Source organism: Polypterus senegalus, chromosome 17, assembly GCF_016835505.1.
Source record: "Polypterus senegalus isolate Bchr_013 chromosome 17, ASM1683550v1, whole genome shotgun sequence".
In the NCBI taxonomy this organism is placed as follows: domain Eukaryota; kingdom Metazoa; phylum Chordata; class Cladistia; order Polypteriformes; family Polypteridae; genus Polypterus; species Polypterus senegalus.
In genome coordinates this window covers 86,327,477-86,351,430 of record NC_053170.1, presented here as the reverse complement: position 1 = coordinate 86,351,430, position 23,954 = coordinate 86,327,477, and the positions used below count along the sequence as shown (strand labels likewise).

At 41.8% G+C, this 23,954-nt stretch overlaps 2 protein-coding genes across 3 annotated transcripts in view; one reads left to right on the top strand and one right to left on the bottom strand.

The window, feature by feature from the left end:
• The window catches only part of LOC120517557 (hepatic leukemia factor-like), a 40,232-nt gene extending 22,870 nt beyond the window's left edge, over window positions 1–17,362 (top strand). The window contains exons 3-4 of one of the 2 annotated variants that reach the window (XM_039739957.1): window positions 10,912–11,126; window positions 13,805–17,362. In XM_039739957.1, coding sequence (XP_039595891.1) covers window positions 10,912–11,126; window positions 13,805–14,023 — 434 coding nt within the window. In that variant the 3' untranslated portion in view covers window positions 14,024–17,362. The remainder of the gene's footprint in view (window positions 1–10,911; window positions 11,127–13,804) is intronic. The other variant, XM_039739958.1, reaches the window with a different exon arrangement.
• mmd (monocyte to macrophage differentiation-associated) overlaps window positions 1–23,954 on the bottom strand; it is a 123,704-nt gene that overhangs the window by 58,177 nt on the left and 41,573 nt on the right. The gene's annotated exons all lie outside the window — the stretch shown is intronic.

Sequence of the window (23,954 nt, the reverse complement as noted above, 5' to 3'; positions counted from 1 at the left end):
ACATTTATAACAGTAAACTACAAATGCACCTGATTCATAAGAGAGAGAGACATCCTTGTGGAGCGCTTTAAGGAGGCGCCATTTGTCGCTGTACCAGCACGGAGCGCTTTAAGGAGGCGCCATTTGTCGCTGTACCAGCACGGTTGCATTCCAGAAATGTTCACCTGCAACCCACTTATAATCAGCATGGCCACAAATATGAAGCTAGTTTGCTCAATTTAGTTTTTTTTTTTTTTTTTTTTGTGACTCTGCAATAGTCAAATGGCATTTTCAAAAAACAGGCTACAGTATGGCTTCTTTGCTCAATAGCGGAAAAAAAAAACTCCCAGAGTAGAATTTCACATCTTTTTGTGGTGAACCACACGCTAACCAATTGGTGCCTTGTGAGAATGTTAAAAATTACTCAATTTATAATCTTGTTCTCCACAGTTTATAACTTGTTGGTGAACAGTTGAAATCTCAACTTTTGTTGTTTTATTTTGGAAAGTGCTGCTCCATGGTGTGAAATGAGATAGAAGCCTTGGTGGTTGTGTAGCGTAGCCCACAGCATCCCATTGGAAGTGTTTTGTGATAGACACAAGCTTTACAGCACTGAAAAACCTGAAACATTAATGAGTGCCTGGGCGAGAACTGGGCTACTTTGTCTGACTTGAACTTGCAGATCTTTCTGGCCTTGGGTTGCTCATTGTTTCAATTAGAATAGTTATAGTCGTTCAGCAGATACTTGGCCTGTTTTAGTGTAAGAACACAGATCCCACAACATTCTCAGACCTGCTTAATCTAACTCAGGGTTGCAGATGGGGCGGACGCTGGCAACATCAAGCCCAGAGCAGCAGCCATGCAAATATCCATGCTTAGTTGGGGAACACTTAACACTTAACGTTTTTGGGATGTTAGAGAAAAGCTGGAGTACCTAGAGAATAATCCACATCGACATTGGGAGAATGTTCAAACAGGGCACAGTCAGTAAAAAGATGAGAGATTTGAAGCAAATACACTAGACAGCTGAGGCAGTAGTGATTTCCATCGTGCCTGTGTGCCATTACAATAACCTACAACAATTTCAAAATTATCTAATAAGAAAGTGTGTCAAGTTCCAGGTTTGGCATGTGCAGAAGAGAGAGAGAGAGCGGTCAGGAGCATTGGCTGATACAGTGTGTTGCTGCACCCACCACATGACAAACCAGCACAGGATCTCAGATTAGGACCCGAGTGCACCCCTGCAACAGCGGGAGGTTTTTTATGGTGGCTGGAGTGCCAATCCTGCCACCAACCCCAAGGTTTTCCCTGCAGGTTGAAGGACCTCCTTGCAGGGTTGGACGCACACCCAGGACGTAGCAATTGCAGGTTTAGGGTCTTGGTATTAACTGAAATCTGCTTAGTGCCTGCCCTCTCAGTTAAAAAGCAGCATTCTGTTAAAAAAGTAGCACAAACACACTTAATAACTTTACTTCAAGAAGGTAGCATAGTTGCAGTCAAGCAGATATAATTTGTAGAACTTATACAACAAATAACTTCAAAATCAATCTAGAATTAACATTAGAGAATTAAAAAAGAACAGGAAAATATCTAACAAAGTTGGCAGTTAACATTATAAACATCTGATAATCTTTTTATGTACTTTTTCAGTTCAGGGTCACAGAGGACCTTAGTCAGTGCCTTCTGAAGCAGACTCGGGCAGGAGTTAACCCATAGTAGGGCAGCAGTAACATGCAGTCAGAGCTCACATCTACATACCGAACACACACATACTGGGAAAAGAGCAGTCCACCGACCACACACATCTTTGGGATATGAATGGAAACCTGAGTACTCGGAGAGACCCTTATATAAACACATCCAAGCACTGCAGTCACTCACAAGGGGAACTGAAACAGCAGCACTAAATGTTAGGCACCTGTGATGTCCAACAGCAAAATACTACAACAGAGAAGACTGCAAAAAGTGTTGGACAAAGAACTATACTCAGTTAGCAGCCACCTTGTAAAGGCACCATTATGCTTTATTAGTTATGAGTCCAAAAACTCAAGGAGCCCAAGGAAGCTCTCTCTACTATTGTTCCTTCCAATCCAACCACTGTACATTTTTTCCTAGCCGGGTCCTAGTGCTTGACTAGACTACAACAACAACATTTATTTATATAGCACATTTTCATACAAACAGTAGCTCAAAGTGCTTTACATAATAAAGAATAGAAAAATAAAAGACACAATAAGAAAACAAAATAAATCACCATTAATTAACATCGAATAAGAGTAAGGTCCAATGGCCAGGGGGGACAGAAAAAACTCCAGACGGCTGGAGAAAAAAATAAAATCTGCAGGGGTCCCAGACCAAGAGACCGCCCGCCCAGTCCCCTCTGGGCATTCTACCTAACATAAGTGAAACAGTCCTCTTTGGATTTAGGGTTCTCACGGAAGGACTACTGCAAAGGTGAATGTAGCTTTTGGACAAAATACATATGAGAACAAAATGGGAGCAGGTCATCAGACTGCATCGTCTTAGTGAAAACATAACGACAGATGATATAAATCCAACTACGACAAAACACGGGGGAATCTTTTCTGTACAGTAAAGCAATAATCCAAATTCAATTATCCATTACCAAGTCTCCTCAATCCAATCCAGTGTCACTGGGGCTGAATTCTGTCCCGGCAGCCTTGTGTATACTGTCACGGGAACAGTTTACGGCAGGAGTAGAGTCCTTCACACACCTACACACACTCATTAATCTAACACACGCGCGTTTGAGATAAAGGAGGAAAGCCAGGGTACCCAGAAAAAAACACACATGCAGACTCGGTGAATGTGACTTTTGAAGTCTGACCACAGTCCCTTTTCCAAACTGAGATACACTAAATCCAATTCCTGCACAGAACAAGCTGTACTTATTAAATACTAGCCGTCCCCCACGGCTCCGCCCGAAGGTGTAGTGAAACAGGACAGTGAGGAGGGTCCTGCCCGGCTCCCCACTCCTGATGTCACGCTTCCCCCTCCCCTCGGCCCGCAGCCTCTGTCTCGGATTAGTGCGAGTATTTCACTCCTGCAAGTGAACTATGAGTCTTAGCGCCATGAGTGAAGTCACAGAATCAACCGGAATGTTCAAGCAAATCATAGAAAAAAACCTGTTAAGTAGTTCTCTCGTTCGCTAGCTAGGCGAAGGTAAGGAATGACCCAAGGCTGGCGCGTGAGTGTGGAGGGCCCTGCCCCTTTCTCCCCGGCCTGCTGTGTGTCTCTGAGATTCGTGGAAATAAATCGGTACCGCAAGTGAACTATGATACATAATGCAATGAGAGAGGTTGCAAAATCAACCAGAATGTTCAAGCAAATTATAAAAAAAATCCGTTAAATAGTTCTCATGTGAAAAGCCTTTTTTATATATATAGAGACTGAAGACAGTGTGCCCCTCTAGTGCATAAGGTATTGGAAGGCCATCAAGAAGTTGCCAGCTCAGCCCCTATCTCTTAACCCACTCCATCACCTTGAGTGAATTACATAAGCTTCCAGGGCTCCCTGCTTGTGGAAGATACAGTGTAAACAGTCATAACATTTTGATTTGATAGTCATTTGGGATAAATGAATCAGCTAAATGAATCAATGCAATGTACCCTGAGTGTTCCTCTGCAGGGAGCACAGCTTCAAAATGAGCACCATGTTACCGTCAGTTGAAAGTGCTTTTTCAGATCTTGCTTGTTGGAGTTTCTGTGACATGCCGTACCATTCACAAGAAGGCATTGTTCTGTAATATTTAAACCCAGGCCACCAGTTTCCCATTCACTTCTTTCGGGCTGCGTCTGGCCAATTTGGCCTGTTGGCATCTGTTGACACTTGGCAGTGTAAAACGTGTGGCTGCTTGCGGGTCTGAGTTTTAGCTGTAGTTTATTGTTATTTGAATGATTTGAAAGTCTTCAGTCTTTGTCTTTGTTAAAAGACAAAGAGCGTGGTGCTGGTGAAAGAGCCCACGTGATGAGTACAGAAGAGTTAGTTGCTGCCCCAGCAGAGTCCATTTGTCAGTCCATTTATTTCTGTTGGATGTTACGCCAAGACATATGAATAAAATGAATCTTTATTGTGCACTTGCTGCTTAATGGCCATGAGGATTTTCTGAGAGAAGATGGAAGTAAAATTAGATTTTTTGTGCTCTGACTTGGATTAGATGATTGGCCTGCCAGTTACTGCCAACTGAACAGAGAGTTGTTGACAAAAATGTGTCCCAGCTTCCCTATACCCAGTGGTTACAAGTGTCAGACAAGGCATAGACTCTACATTCCAGTTCAGTCAGATACAACAGAACAGTGGGATAGAGCCTTCCTTTACCTGCACTTCTTATTCAGTAGCCCAAAAAGAGGACATCATAACCCTGCATCAATAGTTTGTAGCAGACTGGTGCCGCTAAGATTCACACTGTCGAGAAGACGGTGATTTATTTAGTTTTATGGTGGAGATTCTAGGGATGCATCCAGCCTTGGCCCAACCCGCATGACCTCACAAACAGAGACAAAAACAAAGCAAACCGGTAATCAAACAATAATAAAGAATATAATGGAAACAAATGAAATAAATGAAACCAACGATACTACCCCGTTCCCCTTACGGTGGCTGTACATTACATACACAAAGCACAAACAAAACACACACAGTAAAGTCCATGAAAAATGGCAACGGATGAAATGTAATGATGGGAATAGATAGTCCAGAGATCCGCACGTTGAATGGGAATCAAAAGACAGTCCTACCGATGGTTCCTAAATTGGTGAAGACGGGTGGACGGGTTCAGGAGCGCTCCTTTTTCGCAGGATGGCCATGAATCCCCATGTACACAGGCAGACAGCAGACAATCCAGACCCCAACCACGAAACGCTCCAGGACAAAACGAATAAGTACAGGTAACCCAACAGAAGGCAGACAGAAAGGAACTAAAGTATCTATCTATCTATTATATAGTGCCTTTCATATCTATCTATCTATTATATAGTGCCTTTCATATCTATCTTTCTATCTATCTATCTATTATATAGTGCCTTTCATATCTATCTATCTATCTATCTATCTATCTATCTATCTATCTATCTATTATATAGTGCCTTTCATATCTATCTATCTATCTATCTATTATATAGTGCCTTTCATATCTATCTATCTATCTATCTATCTATCTATCTATCTATCTATCTATCTATCTATCTATCTATCTATCTATCTATCTGTCTACTTCAGTCAGTCAGTCATTGTCCAGCCTGCTATATCCTAACACAGGGTCACGGGGGGGCTGCTGGAGCGCAAGGGCGCAAGGAAGGAACAAACCCGTGAAGGGCGCCAGCCCACCGCAGAGACAGAAACTTGTAACACAAATTACAAAAAAACTTTTTTTTTCTTTTGGTCACTGGCCCCCTTTTTAAAAGCCGCGCTGACATCCATTGTCCCCAACAGCCCCTGCACTCTCAGCAGAAGACCAATCAGAGCCACTGCAGGGACTGCTGGGAGTTGCAGTTTCAAATTCAGGTCGCACCGCTACAAGTTGTGCTAGCGGGATGCTTTACTTCAGTGTGTACAGTAGATGCACTTCCACGACTGGGATCGACTTCACTGATGCAGTTCAGTAAGAGCTGCATACATTAAACTGCCTTTTGGAAGTGAACTACAATACCCAGGCAGGCTTAGCAAATGCTGCCATTTTGAAAACTCTGTGCCACTCGTGTAAAACGTTGATTGCCCAGATGAGCACACAGCACAGTAGATAGCCAGTGTGTGCTCTGCTATCAGAATATGTAGTTAAAAAGTAAACGTTTAACGTGACAACTGTGACTGGACTGATTTTTCTAATTATCATTTTATATACAGTAAATGGGCTACAGCAAACCACCATGCCAGGGTTCTACATTAGCACCATACACTGTTTTTTGTGTTCACAAGCATCTCTTATAACTACTGCATACCAAAAACAGAGTTGTATACCATCTGTGCCATTTACTCGGCTTCCTCACAAACGTACAGTATATGCTTTACCCAATTAAGTGCAGCAGCATTTGTGGCCCTAGTCCTACTTGGAATGGCTGACTGTTGCTCGTCTCAGAACCACCACTGTCCCCGGCCTGCACGTACAGATTTGGAAGGAATCGATTTTTCTTGTATTTTCAAAAGTTCTGGTATAAGACTCTGTGAGAAAAATGGCAGGGATGTGCCTACTCAAATGATAATGGTAAAACAGGAGGCGCTATAATGTATGCAGCATGTATTCTCTTGTATGTGCTATGGTGGCACAACAATGAGCAGTTTGGAAGAAAAATTCGTAACATCCCCAATTTTCTACGCCTTTCCCAGACGCCACGGGTAGCGCAGATTTTGGACATGGGATTCACCTTCTCCCTCAAAAAAGGTTTAAGCTGCATTTCATACAGTGCTCTACTAGGGCAGCAATTCACAAAATGCCTTCCCGCATATTCTGCAAAGAGGTGCTAGTTGTAGAGGGTAGGTGATAAGGCACGAGCACTTGGAATCTAAAAACATGCTTTCACTTGTCCCGCTCTTTAGATGAGAGACCACTGTACCTGCCTGCAGCCTGCGATAAACTCACAAATATAGGTAATAAAACGTCTTCTCACAATGTCTGAAATGCACGAGTCAGCTGCTGCTGCTTCTCATTCGCATTATCCTAGTATCAAATGGCAGTATTGTTTTTAGATTTACGAAGATTAAACGATTAAAGCCTTTATTTCAGGAAGGTGTCAGCCCATTCAGAGGGCATAAATTTAGGATGAGATTAACATGCACGTTGGTTAGAAAACACCCCCTTCAAATGAAGGTTCAGAGCAACTGACTGTGGACAAAGCTGCCGCCAGACAACAGCCCTGTATGTGACGGAGTACCGCGGTAAGGATATCATTCAGGGTATCCACACATAAAACCAAATCGAGAGTGAGAGTCTGTCTTCTGGCACCATTTCTAACTTCCTAAATCTGGCCTCACTAGAAGCCCCACGACTTTATGATTTATGTTCTGTAGTTCAGTACGTGAAGGGTAAGGCAGCTAACAGAAGTTGAATTTCCCATACGCGTATTAGGTATTGTGTAAATAAAATATCATTTTCTTTACAGCTGGTGTGGTCTATAATGTAGGCAGTCATCTTGGACTGCAAATATTTGTATGACTTGGCATCTCCATAAATATCAAATGTCAGACATCGAAATGACATCAATGTCATTAAATCTAACACAATCAGTACTGCGAGTCTACCACATCTGCATGATTCTTATCCGCCATTATTTAGTCAGTCAGTCAGTCAGTCCATTGATATCAGTGTTAACTTACTTATTCACTTTACATATGTTTGTATAGTACAGTTACTCCTAGTGTTCCCCGTTGAGTCAGTGCTGCCCGTGTTCTTGTATGTCCGTGTAATTTACTGAGTGCTCTTCATTTATTCAGCACTACTATTGTAACACACTCTGTCAGGTCATCTCTTGTTGGTGTAAGACACTCACACATATGTGAAAGTTTTTCCCTAATAACAGTGAAACATACATTGACTATCATCCTTTGTTTTTGTGTTTTGTGTGTAATGCATTCATTCACCTGTCCTGTATCTGCCAGTATTTCACCTTTAAGTAGTAATTCCAGTGCTGGCACTCTGATGAAATGTGCCCATATTAAACCCTGATTTGTTTTTATCAGTCAAACACAATGTGCTGTGCTGCTCAATTAAAGTATCTTTATCTCAGAACTACTCCGCTCTTTGTCTTAATGACCATTTTGCGTTGAAGGTCAGTGATACAGAGGATATCCTTCGCATTTACTGATTGTGTGTGTTCAGAGAGATGTTTAAAGAAACCTGCTTTAAACAAAGTACCAAAACATCAAGAATAATCAGGCCTTTTTAAGACCTTACTTTCGACTTGAAGAAACTGTTAGGACAGATAAAACTAGACGAGCGTGAGCTAGACTGAGTAACTGACAAAAGTGCTCATCTCGGCACCCTACTTGGAAGGTCCAGTCAAGGGATTTTGCCCTCTCTAGGAGCTTGAAGTGGGGACTTCTGGGACTGGTTTGGAGTGGGCCCTGCATACTTTGGTGAAGGTTGCTCTAGATTAGCCAACACAGACGGGGCAGGTTCTGTGATTAACCCTGTGTGGGCAGAGGGAGAGGTTGAAGCAAGCAGAATAATGCACAGCGTAGATCAGGGGTGGGCAAAGTCATTCCTGGAGGGCCGCAGTGGCTGCAGGTTTTTGTTCCAACCCAATTGCTTAATAAAAAGCACTTATTGCTCAAGTAACACTTGTGCTTCATTTTAGTTGTCTCGGTCATTAAGATTTTGTACCCTTATTGCCTATTTTAGTCTTAAGCAGCTGTTTTCTTGGTTTTTAATGGCTCCTTATTAGCAATAAGATGCAAATGACAAAATAAACCAGCATTTCTCCTTTTAGCTTGTTACCATTTACACCTGTGTGTATTTATCGTGCACTATTTGCCTTAATTAAATATTTAGATAGGTAGATAGATAGATAGATAGATAGATAGATAGATAGATAGATAGATAGATAGATAGATAGATAGATAGATAGATAGATAGATAGATAGATAGATAGATAGATAGATAGATAGATAGATAGATAGATAGATAGATAGATACTTTATTAATCCCAAGGGGAAATTCACAGGTAGAAGTGATCAGTGAAATAGAGAAAAACAGAGATAAAAAGGTAAAAAGATAAAGTCATATACGGAGCTGCTGGAAAGGCTGCCACTCGGATGCGGCGCCGGAAATGATGCTCCATTTTTATTTGAAAAAAAGTGAAAGATTGAGTCCATTTTAGACTTCAAATCATTTGGATGATATCCTTAGAAAGTAAAAAAAAACTATGATATAAGAATGGCCTAAAATGGCAGAGTTAAAGCACCAACAAGCCATGAAATGTAATTATTGGCAAGGATTGTTTTCTAATTAAGTAACTGGGTTGGGGCAAAAACCTGCAGCCGCTGCTTCCCTCCAGGACTGACTTTGCCCACCCCTGGCGTAGATGGATCAAAGGAAAAGAAGGAACAGAGATAGACTCTGAAATTTTGAAGGTGTCTGCTTTGACATGCCGTTATGTGACAGCACTTGCTGTAATCAAAAGGTCACAAACTTTTCAAATCTGAGAGGTTAGCCTCACCCAGCCAAATGAGCATGTTATTAAGAGACTTAACACTTTGGTCATCACATAAAGAAATTATTTCCAGTTAGGAGTACTTGTAAGACATGAAAATGTGAGTATTGTATATATTTATATATGCAGTAATGTCATATAGTTTAAATAAAGAAAACATTTATAAATTGTGGGTGCAGGAGAATAAAATTCATAAATTGTGGGTACTGGTTGAGTGAGGCTAGCTCTCTCTTACAGTTTAACAGCTCTGATACCAACATGAGTGAGAAAACATAAAACTGTGGTTGGATTGAAAAGAGCTGGCCAAAGTGTGACCCGTAAACATATGTCCCATCACCACCTTCAGCTGATCAGATGCCATAATCACATAGCATTAAAGGCTCAAAACAAGAGTATTTACTCGACAGTTTGCCCAGCAGGATCCCTGAAGGGCCTCTGTGGGAAGTTCCAAAGCTGAAAATAATTACTGAACAGAAAGTGGGCTGCACCCCTCTCAGCACTCACTCTACGTGTCAGTCTGTCCCAGTCAATCAATTCAGAAATGCGTTGCTCTTAGCCAGCCAATTCCTATTTGCGTTTTTCTTGCTTTCTCGTTTTTCAGCTTTATGCACTACAGAAAACAAGTCCCATTTTTGAATGTTTTTAGCTGTCCGTGTGAAATGTATTTATTCCTTTATGCCGGTTGATTTAATAGCATGAGGAAGGGAGCGTGTCCCTGTTAAAGGCTGGCTGAGTGTGCCCCCTAATGGTTAATCGGTGTTACTTCATGTACTTTCTATTACAGGATAGGCAGACCCAGTCCAGTAGCCACAGTTGCTTAATCTAAGGCAAGACTTGTCCAATATGAAGAAAAATGTCAGGCAAAACGTAATGATTATCTTAACATCAAAGTGAATAATTTCAACCCTCCATCCATTTTCTGAATGCAAACTGTTTTTTTTTTTTTTCTTTAGAGAGTTTCAGAGAACTGGAGCAAGTTGTCAGTCTGTTACATAGAACTAATGTGAGACCAGTTTTACCAGTTAAATTAAGATGTACAACTTTTGAAAGTTTCTGCACGGACAGATTGAATAAAGGTCAATAGAGCAACGAGGCTGAACTGTCAACTGGCGAGCCTTTCCGATGCCCACACCCACTACTTAAAATGCATGGAAATTGTACAGAATGTGGACTACCATGCCTTGGACATTACCTTCACGTTATTTAATCACAGCAGTGAGTAAATGTGGGCTCGTCTGTAAGCCACATGGAATCCCCTGCTTTAGAGATGAGATCCAATACCAAACCCTGGCCTCTGCAGCGGTCATGTCCCAAGTTTCCTGAGAGCAGATACATCTGCAGAACCACTTTAGGAGATGGATAGGTCCCACCTCGGAAGATGATTATATGTCATTTTATGGGCTTGTTAGCCGAGGGCTTTCTTTATAATAGTTGGTATCTGCTGGTAACGTACAAGTATTTGTGTCACCAAGAGGATTTCCTCACCAGATAATAAATGTTTATAGTGAAAACACTTGAAAAGGGTGTGGTGTGCATGTGAAAGCCCTGTGAGTCACAGCATTGCCTCGCACGCAGGAGGGAGGGACGTGCACTCTTGCTTATCTACTGAAATATTACCGGAGTGTGGTTCAGATTTCATACAGTACTGTCATACTGGCATTGCCTGCTCTTCCAAACAGCTGTTGCCGGACGTGCCCTGTGTTGCCACGCACTATTCCAATACTGAAACTTCAACATTTTGTATTGTTTTTTTTATTTGTTTCCACAGTATTGTCATCCTCCCGCAACACTCCAAGCCCCATTGACCCAGATTCCATTCAGGTTCCAGTGAGCTACGAGCCGGACCCAGCTGATCTAGCTCTTTCTAGCATCCCAGGGCAAGAGATCTTTGACCCCCGCAAACGCAAATTCTCTGAGGAGGAGCTGAAACCGCAGCCCATGATCAAAAAAGCACGCAAGGTCTTCATTCCCGATGACATGAAGGTAATTTGGAGCTGGTTTTCACGAGGTGATCCACATAGATGGCAGTTCAAAAGTAGGATCTTCAGTTAGTCATGATGACAGGATTTTGTAAAGTGGGATGGTTTTCACAAAATCAGTGCGCCGTGTGCTGGCAGCATGAGTGTATCTATAATTTCAAATTGTCCCAGTGATCTCAGATGTTTTCCTTTTACATTATGAGACAGAAAAGATGCATCTGTATATGCAAATGCACAGAATAGGAGTTCTCTAGCTACTGTTTAATTGCAAATATTTTACATTACACTTTTTAATGGACAATCCTATATGCATAGTTATTACTTTAATAGGCCCCCATCTGTAGGAGTGTGACAGCGTCTGCTAGTGAACATGCACCCTGTCCATCGATTTTCCCTTCTTTGTATCCACAACTGCCAGTGTCAATTCAGGCTGCTGTGGCTTAGAACTGGACTATATACAGTTGTTTGTTTGATAATGGATGGATAAATGGATATTTAACACATTTCTATGGTTAATGGTTTATTGAGGGAGTTCAAGGAAATGAGCAAGTTAGTCGATAGAACTGTTTTCTCGTGTATCTAGCATGAAATCCCTTACTGGGGTATTATTTATGATAATGTGTCTGCATGAGTTTTCTTCCCACATCACCAAAGACCTGCAGGTTTAATTAATCAACGTTATTCCAAATGAGTCCAGGATGGTTGCTGGTGTGGCGTGTAATGAAATGGCACCACATCTTTGGCTGTTTCCTGTACTGCACCTTATTTGCCAAGACAGGCTGTAGTCACACATGACACTCAATTGGATTAACTGGTTACGTCAATTTAAAGTAGTGCTGCAGGCATACAGGATACAGTGACCCCAGAGTGCTTTCCATTCTGAAATGAAAGGTGGGTTATTGCTGGTTTGAAGGCTTTTCACCCGGGCTAAATTAAAACTCAAGCTGTGCTGCAGTGCCTTGTCCCATTCAGTTCATCGGCCCAATCACTGCTGGGAAACATAAGATGATTAACCACATCAGTTCCCTCTGGCTGGACATGTGATTCTTGAATCATCGACGTCACTCCTGTTATGTAGAGATTAAGGGATTTGCTATTCCAGTTCGTTAAAATAAGAATAGATAAACACAAAAGGGAGACTCAGTCATGAATTATGTAAAGCAGATTTCAGGGAATTGACCCTAGGGGGCTCAGCACACCATTTAGGACTACCCTAAATTTAGGGTGAAAGTCAGACATCAAAAAAGCAAGTTTGAGAAACGGAGAATTGTAAAATCAGGCATGAGACTTTGAGTAAAGAGCCAGTAGACCGTGTGTGACACTCAAGCCCATCCATTTAATTCTAACATCAGTGCCTTAGCAGGTCTTGTCAGTTTATTTTAGTTTAAATGCTGCAGCTGAAGTTCTAATCCACTCCTAAAAATGTTGACCGACTTTGAAGGGCAGCCTGTCACGTCAGTGTGAGTGTGCAAGTTGACAGGTTTACTGTGTGGATTACATGTATTGCATGTGTTTAGTAAGCCCATCGAGTGCATTGGCCTGTCCATAGCTGTATACGAAGAAGGATCGACACATTCAAGTATGGAATGGAATGGTGGTTACTGTCTGAGTGGGAGAGTCTTTAAGTATTTTATTTTTGCTGCCTCCTCTGAAGGATATGCAGCCTTTGTCTATTATCCACTCTAAATTGGCCGCATATGTCTGTGTGCTTTGTGGTGGACTGACACCGCATTCAGGTTTGGGAGCTTCCTTGCACTCAGTGCATGTGGGATAGGCTTGATCTCTTTGGTACCCTGTAATGGAATGAATAGGCTAAAAAAATGCATGTGGTTAATAATAAAAATCATTTTTTATATTTATATAGTGCTTTTCTCACTACTCAAAGTGGTTCAGCGAGTGGAGAGCCACTTCAACCACTGCCAATGTGTAGCATCCACCTGGATGATGCGACGACAGTCGTTGTTACGCCTCTACGCTCATCGCATATTAGCTGTTAGGTGGCAAAGTGGTGACGGAGATAGCCAATTAGAGACAGGATGATTAGAGGGTTAGAATGACTAGACTAGGCCATGGTGGGCAGTTTAGCCTGGAAATTGGGATACACCTGACTCTTCACGAAGAATGCCAAGGGATCTTCCAGGACAGAGAGTCTCATCTTAAGGACGTTGCCATTTTTACAGCACGGTGTCCCCATCACTGCACTGGGGCATTGGGATCCACACACACACACCACTGAGTTAGCACCCTCTGCTGGCCTTACCACCACCTCTTCCAGTAGCTAGCCAAGCTTTCCTAGATGGTCCCCCATCCAAATACTGGCTGGGCCTGAACATGGATGAATATTTTGATCCATGTTTGGGGTTTATTAAGTGCACTTATGGCACAGTTGTATTCATGTGTATGCACGCGTGTGCTTTTTGTCTGTTTTTGTATGTGTGGTATGGGAGTACAAGAGGGAGCCGTTAAACTGGTTTGCTACTCGATACAACTTGATGCACAGTTAATACAGAAATCCATTATTTTTGCAATGACAAAATGCAGAATTAGACCCCCTGATACTGAATTGCCTGCCACACTCACTACTTGCTTGAAGGAAGGTTTCGCGTTGCAACTTTTGTCAGTGCACAGGCAATAAACCTTCGAAATATAACTTGATGCCTTTTTGTCTTTGAAACTTTTGAGCAGGATGACAAATACTGGGCAAGGCGCAGAAAGAACAACATGGCTGCCAAGAGGTCCCGCGATGCACGACGGCTCAAGGAGAACCAGATCGCCATCCGTGCTGGCTTCCTGGAGAAGGAGAACACGGCATTGCGTCAAGAAGTGGCCGACCTACGGAAAGAGCTTGGTCGCTGCAAGAACATCCTGGCAAAGTACGAAGCCAGGCACGGACCCCTGTAGATGGGGAGGGGTGGGCGGGCACTGCACAAGTGTGATGGACAATGTGTCTCCCGTTCAGTAGCACCACCCCAAAAGAAACCATTATTGATATTATTTTAGTTTACTTTTTGTTTTTGTTTCCTGTTGTCAGCACTTTACCAGAGGCAGAGAAAAAAAAAAAAAGCAAACCACGTTAACTGACGTCCATTTTGATGTATTTTATCACCACCTATTTAACCTGAGGCCCCTCTGTTTAAGGGAAGGAAGTTCCTTTCTCTCCCATACTCTCTTGTTTCTTTCCCCACCTGAACAGATAATAACTCTGCTGCTTTATTATTAATATTATTATTATTGAGATTTTTTTCTGTTTTCTTTTTTATCGCCGCTGCATTTCGCTGGTCGCTCATGGTTTTAACCCTTTCCTTGTACCCTGTTATTGTTTCTTGTTTAAAAGTTTGTGACTTTCTTTTTGTGTGTTTTGTGCACAGAACGTACACTCTGTTTCTGTAACAGCGAGACAAAAACTAGTGTTTATTATTATTATTATTATTTTTTTACCCTTTCTGTGTGATATCTTTTCTGTTTGTTTTTTTTTTCTTTGTTTTTATTTTAAAGTGTTATAAGCTAACACTAGCTGAGTAATAACATCGTCATATGTGCTTCTTCTTTTTTTTTTTTTATAAAAGTGGATGGCTCGGCCACTTCTGTCATCCTGCAGGAGTGCCACTAGTACTGGAAGCAATAACCTGCCAGCGTGCGTTGGCGTGCTGCTCGCAGGCCTTTTAACGGAATAACCCGTGCTGTGCTGGCACACTTCCGTCTCCTTGACGGGACCCACGCACTAGGAAGACAGACCAGAAGCACATTGCTCTCGCAGTACCGGTGCAACGCAACATCTCAATACGATTTGCAGCGGAAATCTGGCTTTCTTGTTTTTTTTTTTTTTTTTCCAATTGAATTGAAGATTTCTTAATATCCATTTTTTATTGTCACTTATAATAATAATTCTTACGTATTATTCCTTTTACTATGGCATGATTTTTGTTCCGCTCTTCAGAACCTCCAGTGGTTCATATTTTTTTTTGCCATTCAGTGAGTTCCTTCTCGTGTTTCTGAGCATGATTAATTAGAAGATAAGCTGCTTGTTCTTTTTTTTTATTATATATTTTGTTTGTTCCTTTTGTTTTTTTTAAATTTGTTTTTTTTTTTTGTTTGCTCCCACCCCATTTTTCTCCTGAAACCTAGCAGTTTTTGGTACTCTTTTTTGGGTGGGTGTGAGATGAATGTAAAAGATTTTTACTTTTAAGTGGGCTGGTGTTGTCCTATACTGTGGTCAATCCAATCAGTTTGTTAATGTTATTAATCTTCAGACCAAAAGAAAAGAAAGAGAGAGAGATTTTAAAGAGTTTAATGTTTATACAAAGCAATTCTTTATGGCATTTTGTACAGTATTTTTCCAATACAAATACTGACAGTGTATTTTAAAACAAAAGGCAAAATATATATTGCTTAAAGAGTAGGAATGCTATTTAACTGTTTAGATATATAATATATAATCAGAACTATTGTACAGAAAGGGTGCAGTTAGCTTGGCGGTACTGCAGTCTAGTATGCCAGTCACAGGCCTCAATGCGCCTGCCTGACTTGAAATTCGTTTTCTTTGTTTCTCCATTTATTTAGCTGTCTTTTGAGGTGAGCCTCAAGATGTAGTGTCCAGGACAAAAGCATTGCACACACTGTCGAGACCTGCAGGAGCCAAGAGGGCGCACATCCTGCCATACAAGCCTGGCAATGTGCGCCAGGGGGCTTTGGCGAGCAGCGTATACAAAAGTGTGCATAAGAAGGCCTTGGCAAGTGGGGGAGCCTTTCACCTTTCCCGCTTGCTGCTTTTCTTTTGCCTCTTTCCACTTGGCATTTTGCTTTAAGCCTCGGGCCACATCTTATTTTTAACGGGACATCTTGGTCACCGTCAAGGCGCTTCATATCACGGATTGATAACTATTGTTCTTGGTTCACAAATGCAACTTTTTCGCTTGCCACAAAAAGCACACAGACGAAAAAGATTTGATCCGCTTAAAATGACAGATTGGCCCTTCCGTGACGGCAGGGACGATAGGTGCCAGCAAAAAAATACGGAGACAGAAACTGACAGAGAGGGATATCTTTGTCTGCCATAACTGCTGAAAGACAGCTGAATGCAAAAAAACAAAAACTCCCGTGTATGTGAGGGTCCGGACCTGCCCCTCGCAGCTGCATGCATTGTGACAATCGTTAAAATGATCACTTTTCTCATACTGGTGTGGAAATAGTTTTGTTGCCGAGGACCTGCAATCTCAGGATCTTTTTTATGTGCTTTGTATTCAGAGAGGATCTGTTTTTATTTGTTAGTAAATGAAACCAGACTCCTGTAAAATCACAAAAAATAATGAGGAATTGAAGCAGCAGACAGCTTAAGAGCACAGGGCCCAAATAGTTAAAGAGCATTCACGCAGTTTAAGAACAGCCATGCACATGTGTGCCTGTGTGTGTAGCTCGCTCTGCTCTGCTCCGCTTTATTTTCGTTTTTATGAACTTGCCCACCAGCAGTGGCACACATGAAACGGTAAACCTGCATGTCACTGAGGTGTGTCATGGACTCGTGACTCGCCCCAGTGCATATCGAGGCGCTTTTATGTCACAGTTTGTTCTGCACTTTACATTTGAGTCTCTTTGGGGAGGGCGGGGGGTTAATGGGGGGATTGGTGAGGGGGTAAAGGACAGTTTGGGCGGCCTGCGTGACTCTTTTGTCATCCATGTGCCATGGTAATGTGTGACAGGCACAGTGGGAAGGGGAGGATCCACTCTTTGTTCTTGTACTGGTTTTCAGAGTTTGGAAGTGGCGTAAATCGATCCTGAAATTCTTCCTGTCCCTTGCCATATCTATGCAGGACAGCAAATGCTCCTAAGTGACAATGAAGACACACAGGGTCAAACCAGAATGGCTTGTCATTGCTCCTCTTTTTATACAGCACTACCTCATATAAAGGAAAAAAATAATTCTATTCTGAGTCTTTTCAAGTGCCTTGAACAAACTGACTGTTACTCAGTCACAGAATAACTTGGCAGTTTTCTCATCATTGCAACTCGAGTCTTTACAGACGGCATGGAGAGACTCAGAACTGCACTCAAGGGCTGTCCAGTCCATCGATGTCAGCTTTCAGTGAACCAAATACCAATACTTATATGGCAACACCACTAGACTGCATTGAGCATTAGAAATGGGAGCCGAACGTCAGGGAGTGGATGCACATGTACTGTTCAGCCCAGATCCTCCTTATGTCTGTAATTCTTAGTGTTTAATAAAATCTTTACAATTTCTTCTGTCGCATGTCACGTCTGTTCTTTGTCACAATGCAAAGTGCCTTTTGGAAACGTCAGGAAAGAGAAAACGGGAGGAAAGAAAGTAAGCGTCTCCTTTAACAAAGACAAGAAGCTGAAACATCACATGACACGCAGTCTAGGGTGGGCTTCCCAACCTTTTTTCGTAGCGTTTCACCACAGGAGTCGAAAGGTTTCAAAGTACCTCCATTTATGTATTTTATTCATAAATTGTTACACTCATACTATGTAAAAATGTATTTGCCCTCCCCCTAAAATATCATTTGGAGGTGGTGGATTAACAAGGCTGCGGTGGGCTGGCGCCCTGCCTGGGGTTTGTTCCTGCCTTGTGCCCTGTGCTGGCTGTGATTGGCTCCAGCAGACCCCCGTGACCCTGTGGTTCAGATATAGCGGGTTGGATAATGGATGGATGGGTTAACAAGGTGTCACAGATGGTGTTGCTGTCTTTTTATAAACTTTATTAATCTCTGAGGAGGAAACTGACTTTTTGCATCACCTTTAGAGGGTTCCTTGTGTACAATGTATGTTTTTTAAAATCTAGGAACATTACTGAGGATCCATATGGAATTAACATTAGAAAGCCTACAATTACCAATCTATGATCAATTTATAAAAAAAAATGTACCAAATTCAGAGCTGACGTGTGTTTTGAGAGGAAGGGATGATGGTGGGTTCCCTCAAGTGGGGGGCATTTTATTGGCTTTGGGGGATTTCTGCCTAGAGTTTCTAAACAACTAGCAAAATACCCGCGCTTCGCAGCGGCAAAGTACTGCCTTAAAATTTTTATTAAGAAGAAAATTAAACCTTTTTAAACTGAGGGAAATATACCAATAATTATTTGTTAAGGATCTCTTTGTATACCACATTGTGAGTTCGGCCTTCCGGTTGTAATATGACCAAGCTGTGCGCTGAGCTTACTCTTGAGCATGCAATGTACAGTCGGCCATGTGAACAGTAATCTTGTTTCAAATCTCACAGCTTGGATTGCTGCTGTCATAATCGGTTTGAGTGTCATGGTTTGTTTCAATTACGACAGTATTTGTAGGACTTGTGTTGAAGTGACATCCAGCATCTGTCAAGTGCTGTAAGCACACAACCGGTTTCATCGATAACTTCACATCCAGCTTTTGAGAGTTTAAACATTCATAAACATCAAAGTGTCCACTACTGAAATCGTCACCTGTGAATCTAAGATGTTTAAGAGGCATTGGCGGTTGTCGAAAGGTGTAAAATATTTGGCCATTTCGGTTCACTTGAAAGCGACAACCGAACGATTCAGCGGCAGTCATCAACTCACATGCAGGTCCATAGGTGAAGGGCTTAAGCATTTCACTCTTCTAGTGCTCCTGTGTAGTATAATTATCTCCTGTACCGTCATCAGTCCACACCTTGAACCCATCCCAGTCATTCAATACATAAGACACAATGTTCCTCCGGATATCAAGAGTGAGCCTGATATGGCCTTGCAATATGTAACAAAGAGAATGGAAAAGGTAGGTGCCATCTCCGGGCATGGAAACCACTCGGTAAGTGACAGTTCTTTGATCGATGGTGATCACCTCGATAGATATGTTAATGGGGGTACGGTTGGAATGATAAAGGAAATGTGTACCTGAACAATGTAAAGTATGTCTAAAATACCTACACAATAACTATAATCGTAATAAACGAACAATAAAACAGCAGAGAAGCCGTGGATTAAATAAAAAGGCTGTAGTTATCAGTAGGGAGACGTGAATCCCGTGGCGTAGCAAGGAAGGGAATGAAGAGACTGGAGCGACGGACGGTCTTATATAGGCAGGCAGCCAACAACGTGGGAGGCGTGGGGATGGGGGACCCAACGCCGCCTCACACAGTGACCGAGCTGCAGGCTATGGACGTATATATGTACGTAAGTAGGATTCAGTTAGTGTTGGGAACCCGCGTACCAAATTTCTTGAAGATGGGCCCATAAGTAACAAAGACCATTGAAAAGTTCAATATGGCGGCCAACAGTGGTATCATACCACCAAAATAAGTACGTACATTGGTTTCGGTTAGCGCAGGGAAGCCGCCTACCAAATTTCGTGAAGATGGGGCCATAAATAAGAAAGTTCAACATGGCAGACATTGTCGACCGTTATGACCATTATGCATAGAATTTCGAAATGAAACCTGCTTAACTTTTGTAAATAACTTGTAAAGAATGAGCCTGCCAAATTTCAGCCTTCTACCCATACAGGAAGTTGGAAAATTAGTGACGTTGGAAAATTCAATATGGCGGCCGACAGTGGTGTCATACCACCGAAATAAGTACGTACATTGGTTTTGGTTAGCGCAGGGAAGCCACCTACCAAATTTCGTGAAGATGGGGTCAGCCTTCTACCTACACGAGAAGTTGGAGAATAAGTGACGTTGGAAAGTTCAATATGGCGGCCGACAGTGGCGTCATACCATCGAAATAAGTACGTACATCAGTTTCGGTTAGCACAGGGAAGCCGCCTTCCAAATTTCGTGAAGATGGGGCCATAAATAAGAAAGTTCAACATGGTTATGACCGTTATGTGTAGAATTTCGAAATGAAACCGGCTTAACTTTTGTAAGTAAGCTGTAAGGAATAAGCCTGCCAAATTTCAGCCTTCTACCTACACGGGAGTATATATTATTAGTATAGATGATCTGATGGTCGTGGATTACCTGATGTATGCTCACCATTAAATGTTTCACTTTCAGCTCCCGTCCCGTCAGAATTCAGACGTTAGGGGGTCACTGCCATGTTAATTAGGGAGTACCAACATCATTTACATTTCCTTTAAAGCTGCTTTTGTAAGAGCACTCGTTTCAAATCGGGGATATCAGAAAATCACATGGTCAGGTTTGGGACGTTTGCTTTTGTTAGATGCATGGAGGGGACATTAGAACAATCTGGATGAGAACAGGCCATTCAGCCCAACAAAGCTCGCCAGTCCTGTCCACTTCATTCTTCTAAAAAACATGAACTTCCCAAGAAGACTCATGGCTGTATGAGCTCAAAAGGGTGCTTCTACTAAATACTGAGCAAAGGGTCTGAATACTTAGGACCAGGTGATATTTCAGTTTTTCTTTTTTAATAAATCTGCAACAATTTCAAAAATTCTTTTTTTTGTCTGTCAATATGGGGTGCTGTGTGTACATTAATGAGGAAAAAAAATAAATTTAAATGATTTTAGCAAATGGCTACAATATAACAAAGAGTGAAAAATTGAAGGGGGTCTGAATACTTTCCGTACCCACTGTATATAATAATTAAAGTAAGCTGGTCTATTTTAGATTATTATCATTTTGAAATTCCTGTAAATCAGCCCATGTGTTCTAATACAGAAACTGAGCAGACATTTTGCTGTTCCTTACACTGGTGTGCCACTCCAGAATTTGCCACTAAATTCATCCATCCATCCATTTTCTAACCCGCTGAATCCAAGTACAGGGTCACGGGGGTCTGCTGGAGCCAATCCCAGCCAACACAGGGCACAAGGCAGGAACCAATCCTGGGCAGGGTGCCAACCCACCACAGGACACACACACCCACACCCACACACCAAGCACACACTAGGGCCAATTCAGAATCGCCAATCCACCTAACCTGCATGTCTTTGGACTGTGGGAGGAAACCGGAGTGCCCGGAGGAAACCCACGCAGACACGGGGAGAACATGCAAACTCCTGCCACTAAATTGACAGGCAATAATATTAAATGGAGGAAATGTTTGGACAAAATGAATTGCCGTATATACTTGTGATTAAGTTGGTCTTGAAACCCGAAAAATCGATTATAAAATCAGACCCTGACTTATATATCTGTTCAAAAATACAACATTTATTTTTTTTCTTTACATCTTCTTGCCTCCTCCAGTCTCACATCAGTTTCTCAGATGCATCGAATTTTGTTGCAGCAGCTTAGTTACCAATTTCTTTTGCCACTTCAACGACGTTTAATTTAAAACCAGCTTCATATTTTCTTCTGATCGAACGCTCCATCATAGATAAGGGATGCTCTTATGATAAAGGTGTATGAGGGTGTGAGATCCAAAAAACACAAATTAGTGCAAACGTCGCTTCGGAATAGCTCAGGTATTACCGTGTGGTCACACAGGCACAATAGAGAGAGAGGTTAGGAGCACACGCCGACACAGTGCATTGCCGCACCCACATACAAAAAAAGGTCATGTGCGCCGTGGTTACTCTCTCAGGTAGGCGCTGGCATATCGTAATCTCTTGGACCAATAGCGTGAGTTTTCTGCATTCAACTTATATAACATTATAAAAACCAGAAATTATACAGTAAACTCAAGTCCCGACTTATCCACGGGAGAACTGAAACGTGAGTATATATGGTAAATAAATACATAAATAAATGCACTATGAAATGTGAGAATGATTATGGACTTTCCATCTTCCTGCGTATGTGGATTTCACTTTCACTGATCAACAAACCTTTTAATTCTTGCGTATACGCCTCTTCATTAAGAACAATCACTACTTTTCCATGATGGCAACACGAATTAGATGATCTCTGACTTAAAGTTTAAAGCTGCACAATACTACATACTTCTGTCATATCACCTATGTCCATATATTTGATCTCTTTTCGCTGTTCTGTTATTTCACAAAGTAATAATTTCTGTTTGTTTGCACTAATATGATCTTTACTATCTGAGACTTTCGAATTTTAGTACTTTCATAATCTCTAACCTACTCTGCATGTGCATCACGACAATGTTTTTGAACCTCTTTACGACGTTCTCCTTTGTCTTCTACTCTTTGTCTTTTATTTCCAACCCTTCTTGGAGCTGAGAGTGCAGGGACTGTGTCTGACGATAGGATTCTCACGAATGAGAAGTGAGTGGACAGTGGGCGTAGTTGTAAATGTTTGAGAGGACTTGTCAAAATCTCTTGGCAAAAAGTCTCGTCTCGCAGGACCTGAAATTATCTCCGAGAAAGTCTCGTCTCTGGATTTCCTTTTATAATAGAGAGATAACAAGTCATTTCTCTGCTGTACAAACACGACGGCTGCCATGGAGGATGTCACATTACACGACTACAAATCGTAGGGGATGTCAGCGTCAGTTTATTTATAGAGCACATTTAAAACAACGTCAGTAATGGTGTAGCCAAAGTGCCTCACATTAAAACATACAACGAACATTAATAAAATAAATAGAAGTAAAGTACAATAAGTTGAAACACAGCCAGCAGTGAGTTAAAGAAAAGAAAGAAGATGACTAAGTGGAGGGTCATGGAAAGCGAGACAACAAAAATGCGTCTTCAGTCTCGTTTTAAATTGAAGGGGACCCATTAATGTGATGAGGTAAAGATCTCCTGGCCCCCTTAGTTTTGCACTTAGTGCGATGGACCACAAGTGACAACCGACCGGTAGACCGAAGCTCTGTGGATGGCAATTCAGATTAACATGCAGGAGCAGACCCCATGTATTGATTTAAAAACCAGCAGCAAAATTTTAAAATCAATTCTAAAGTTAACTGGCAGCCAGTGTAGAGAGGCTAATGTTGGAGTTACAGAGGCAAACTTTTTTACTCCAACCAAAAAATGAGCAGCAGCTTTCTGAGCCAACTGCAACCTGCGGATCAGGGATTTGCTAATCCGAGAATGCAATGAATTACAGTAATCAAGCCGAGAACAGATAAAAACATAACTCACTTTCTCAAGTTCACTAAGAGATGAAAAAGGCTTAACCTTAACTAAACGTCGAAGCAGGAAAAGCAATGCTTGACTAGAGAGGTAATCTGTTTCTCCAGAGAGGGGCGGCTGTCAAAAATGACACTGAGATTACGGAGTTGAGGTTTGCAAAAGTCAGCGAAAAAGCCAAGAGGTTCAAGGACCAATTTGAGCTGTCAGCACTTCCGCTTTCTTTTCATGGAGATCATGAAAATCTTAGTTCAAAAAGACAATTGTGCAGCTGATTAATTGCAGAGTTACAAACAGGAATATAAGCCTGTGTGTCATCAGCATAACAATGAAAAGAAATATTCAAATTCCTGAAAACAGCTCCTATAGGATGAAGAAAAATCTATATAGATATACTGTATATATAAAGCCCTGCGGTGGCCTGGCACCCTGTGTTGGCTGGGATTGGCTCCAGCAGACCCCCGTGACCCTGTAGTTAGGATATAGCGGGTTGGATAATGGATGGATGGGTGTATATACAAAATTCAACGTCCGTCTGTCTGTCCACTTTTAATGTGAGAACTACTTAACGCATTTTGATCGTTTTTCTAGATTTTGCTTGAACATTCCATTTGATTTTGCAACGTCTCTCATCACGTTATGTATCATAGTTCGCGTGCAGTACTGATTTATTTGCACAAATCCGAGAGACAAGCAACGGGCCGAGGGGAGAGGGACAGGGCCCTCCTCACTCATGCGCCAGCTTTGGGGCATTCCTTACTTCTACCTAGCTAGCGAAAGAGAGAACTACTTAACGCATTTAGATTGTTTTTTTCTAGAATTTGCTTGAACATTCCAGTTGATTTGGTGACCCCTCTCATCGCGTTATGTATTATAGTTCGCTTGCGGCACCAATTTGTTTGTGCAAATCC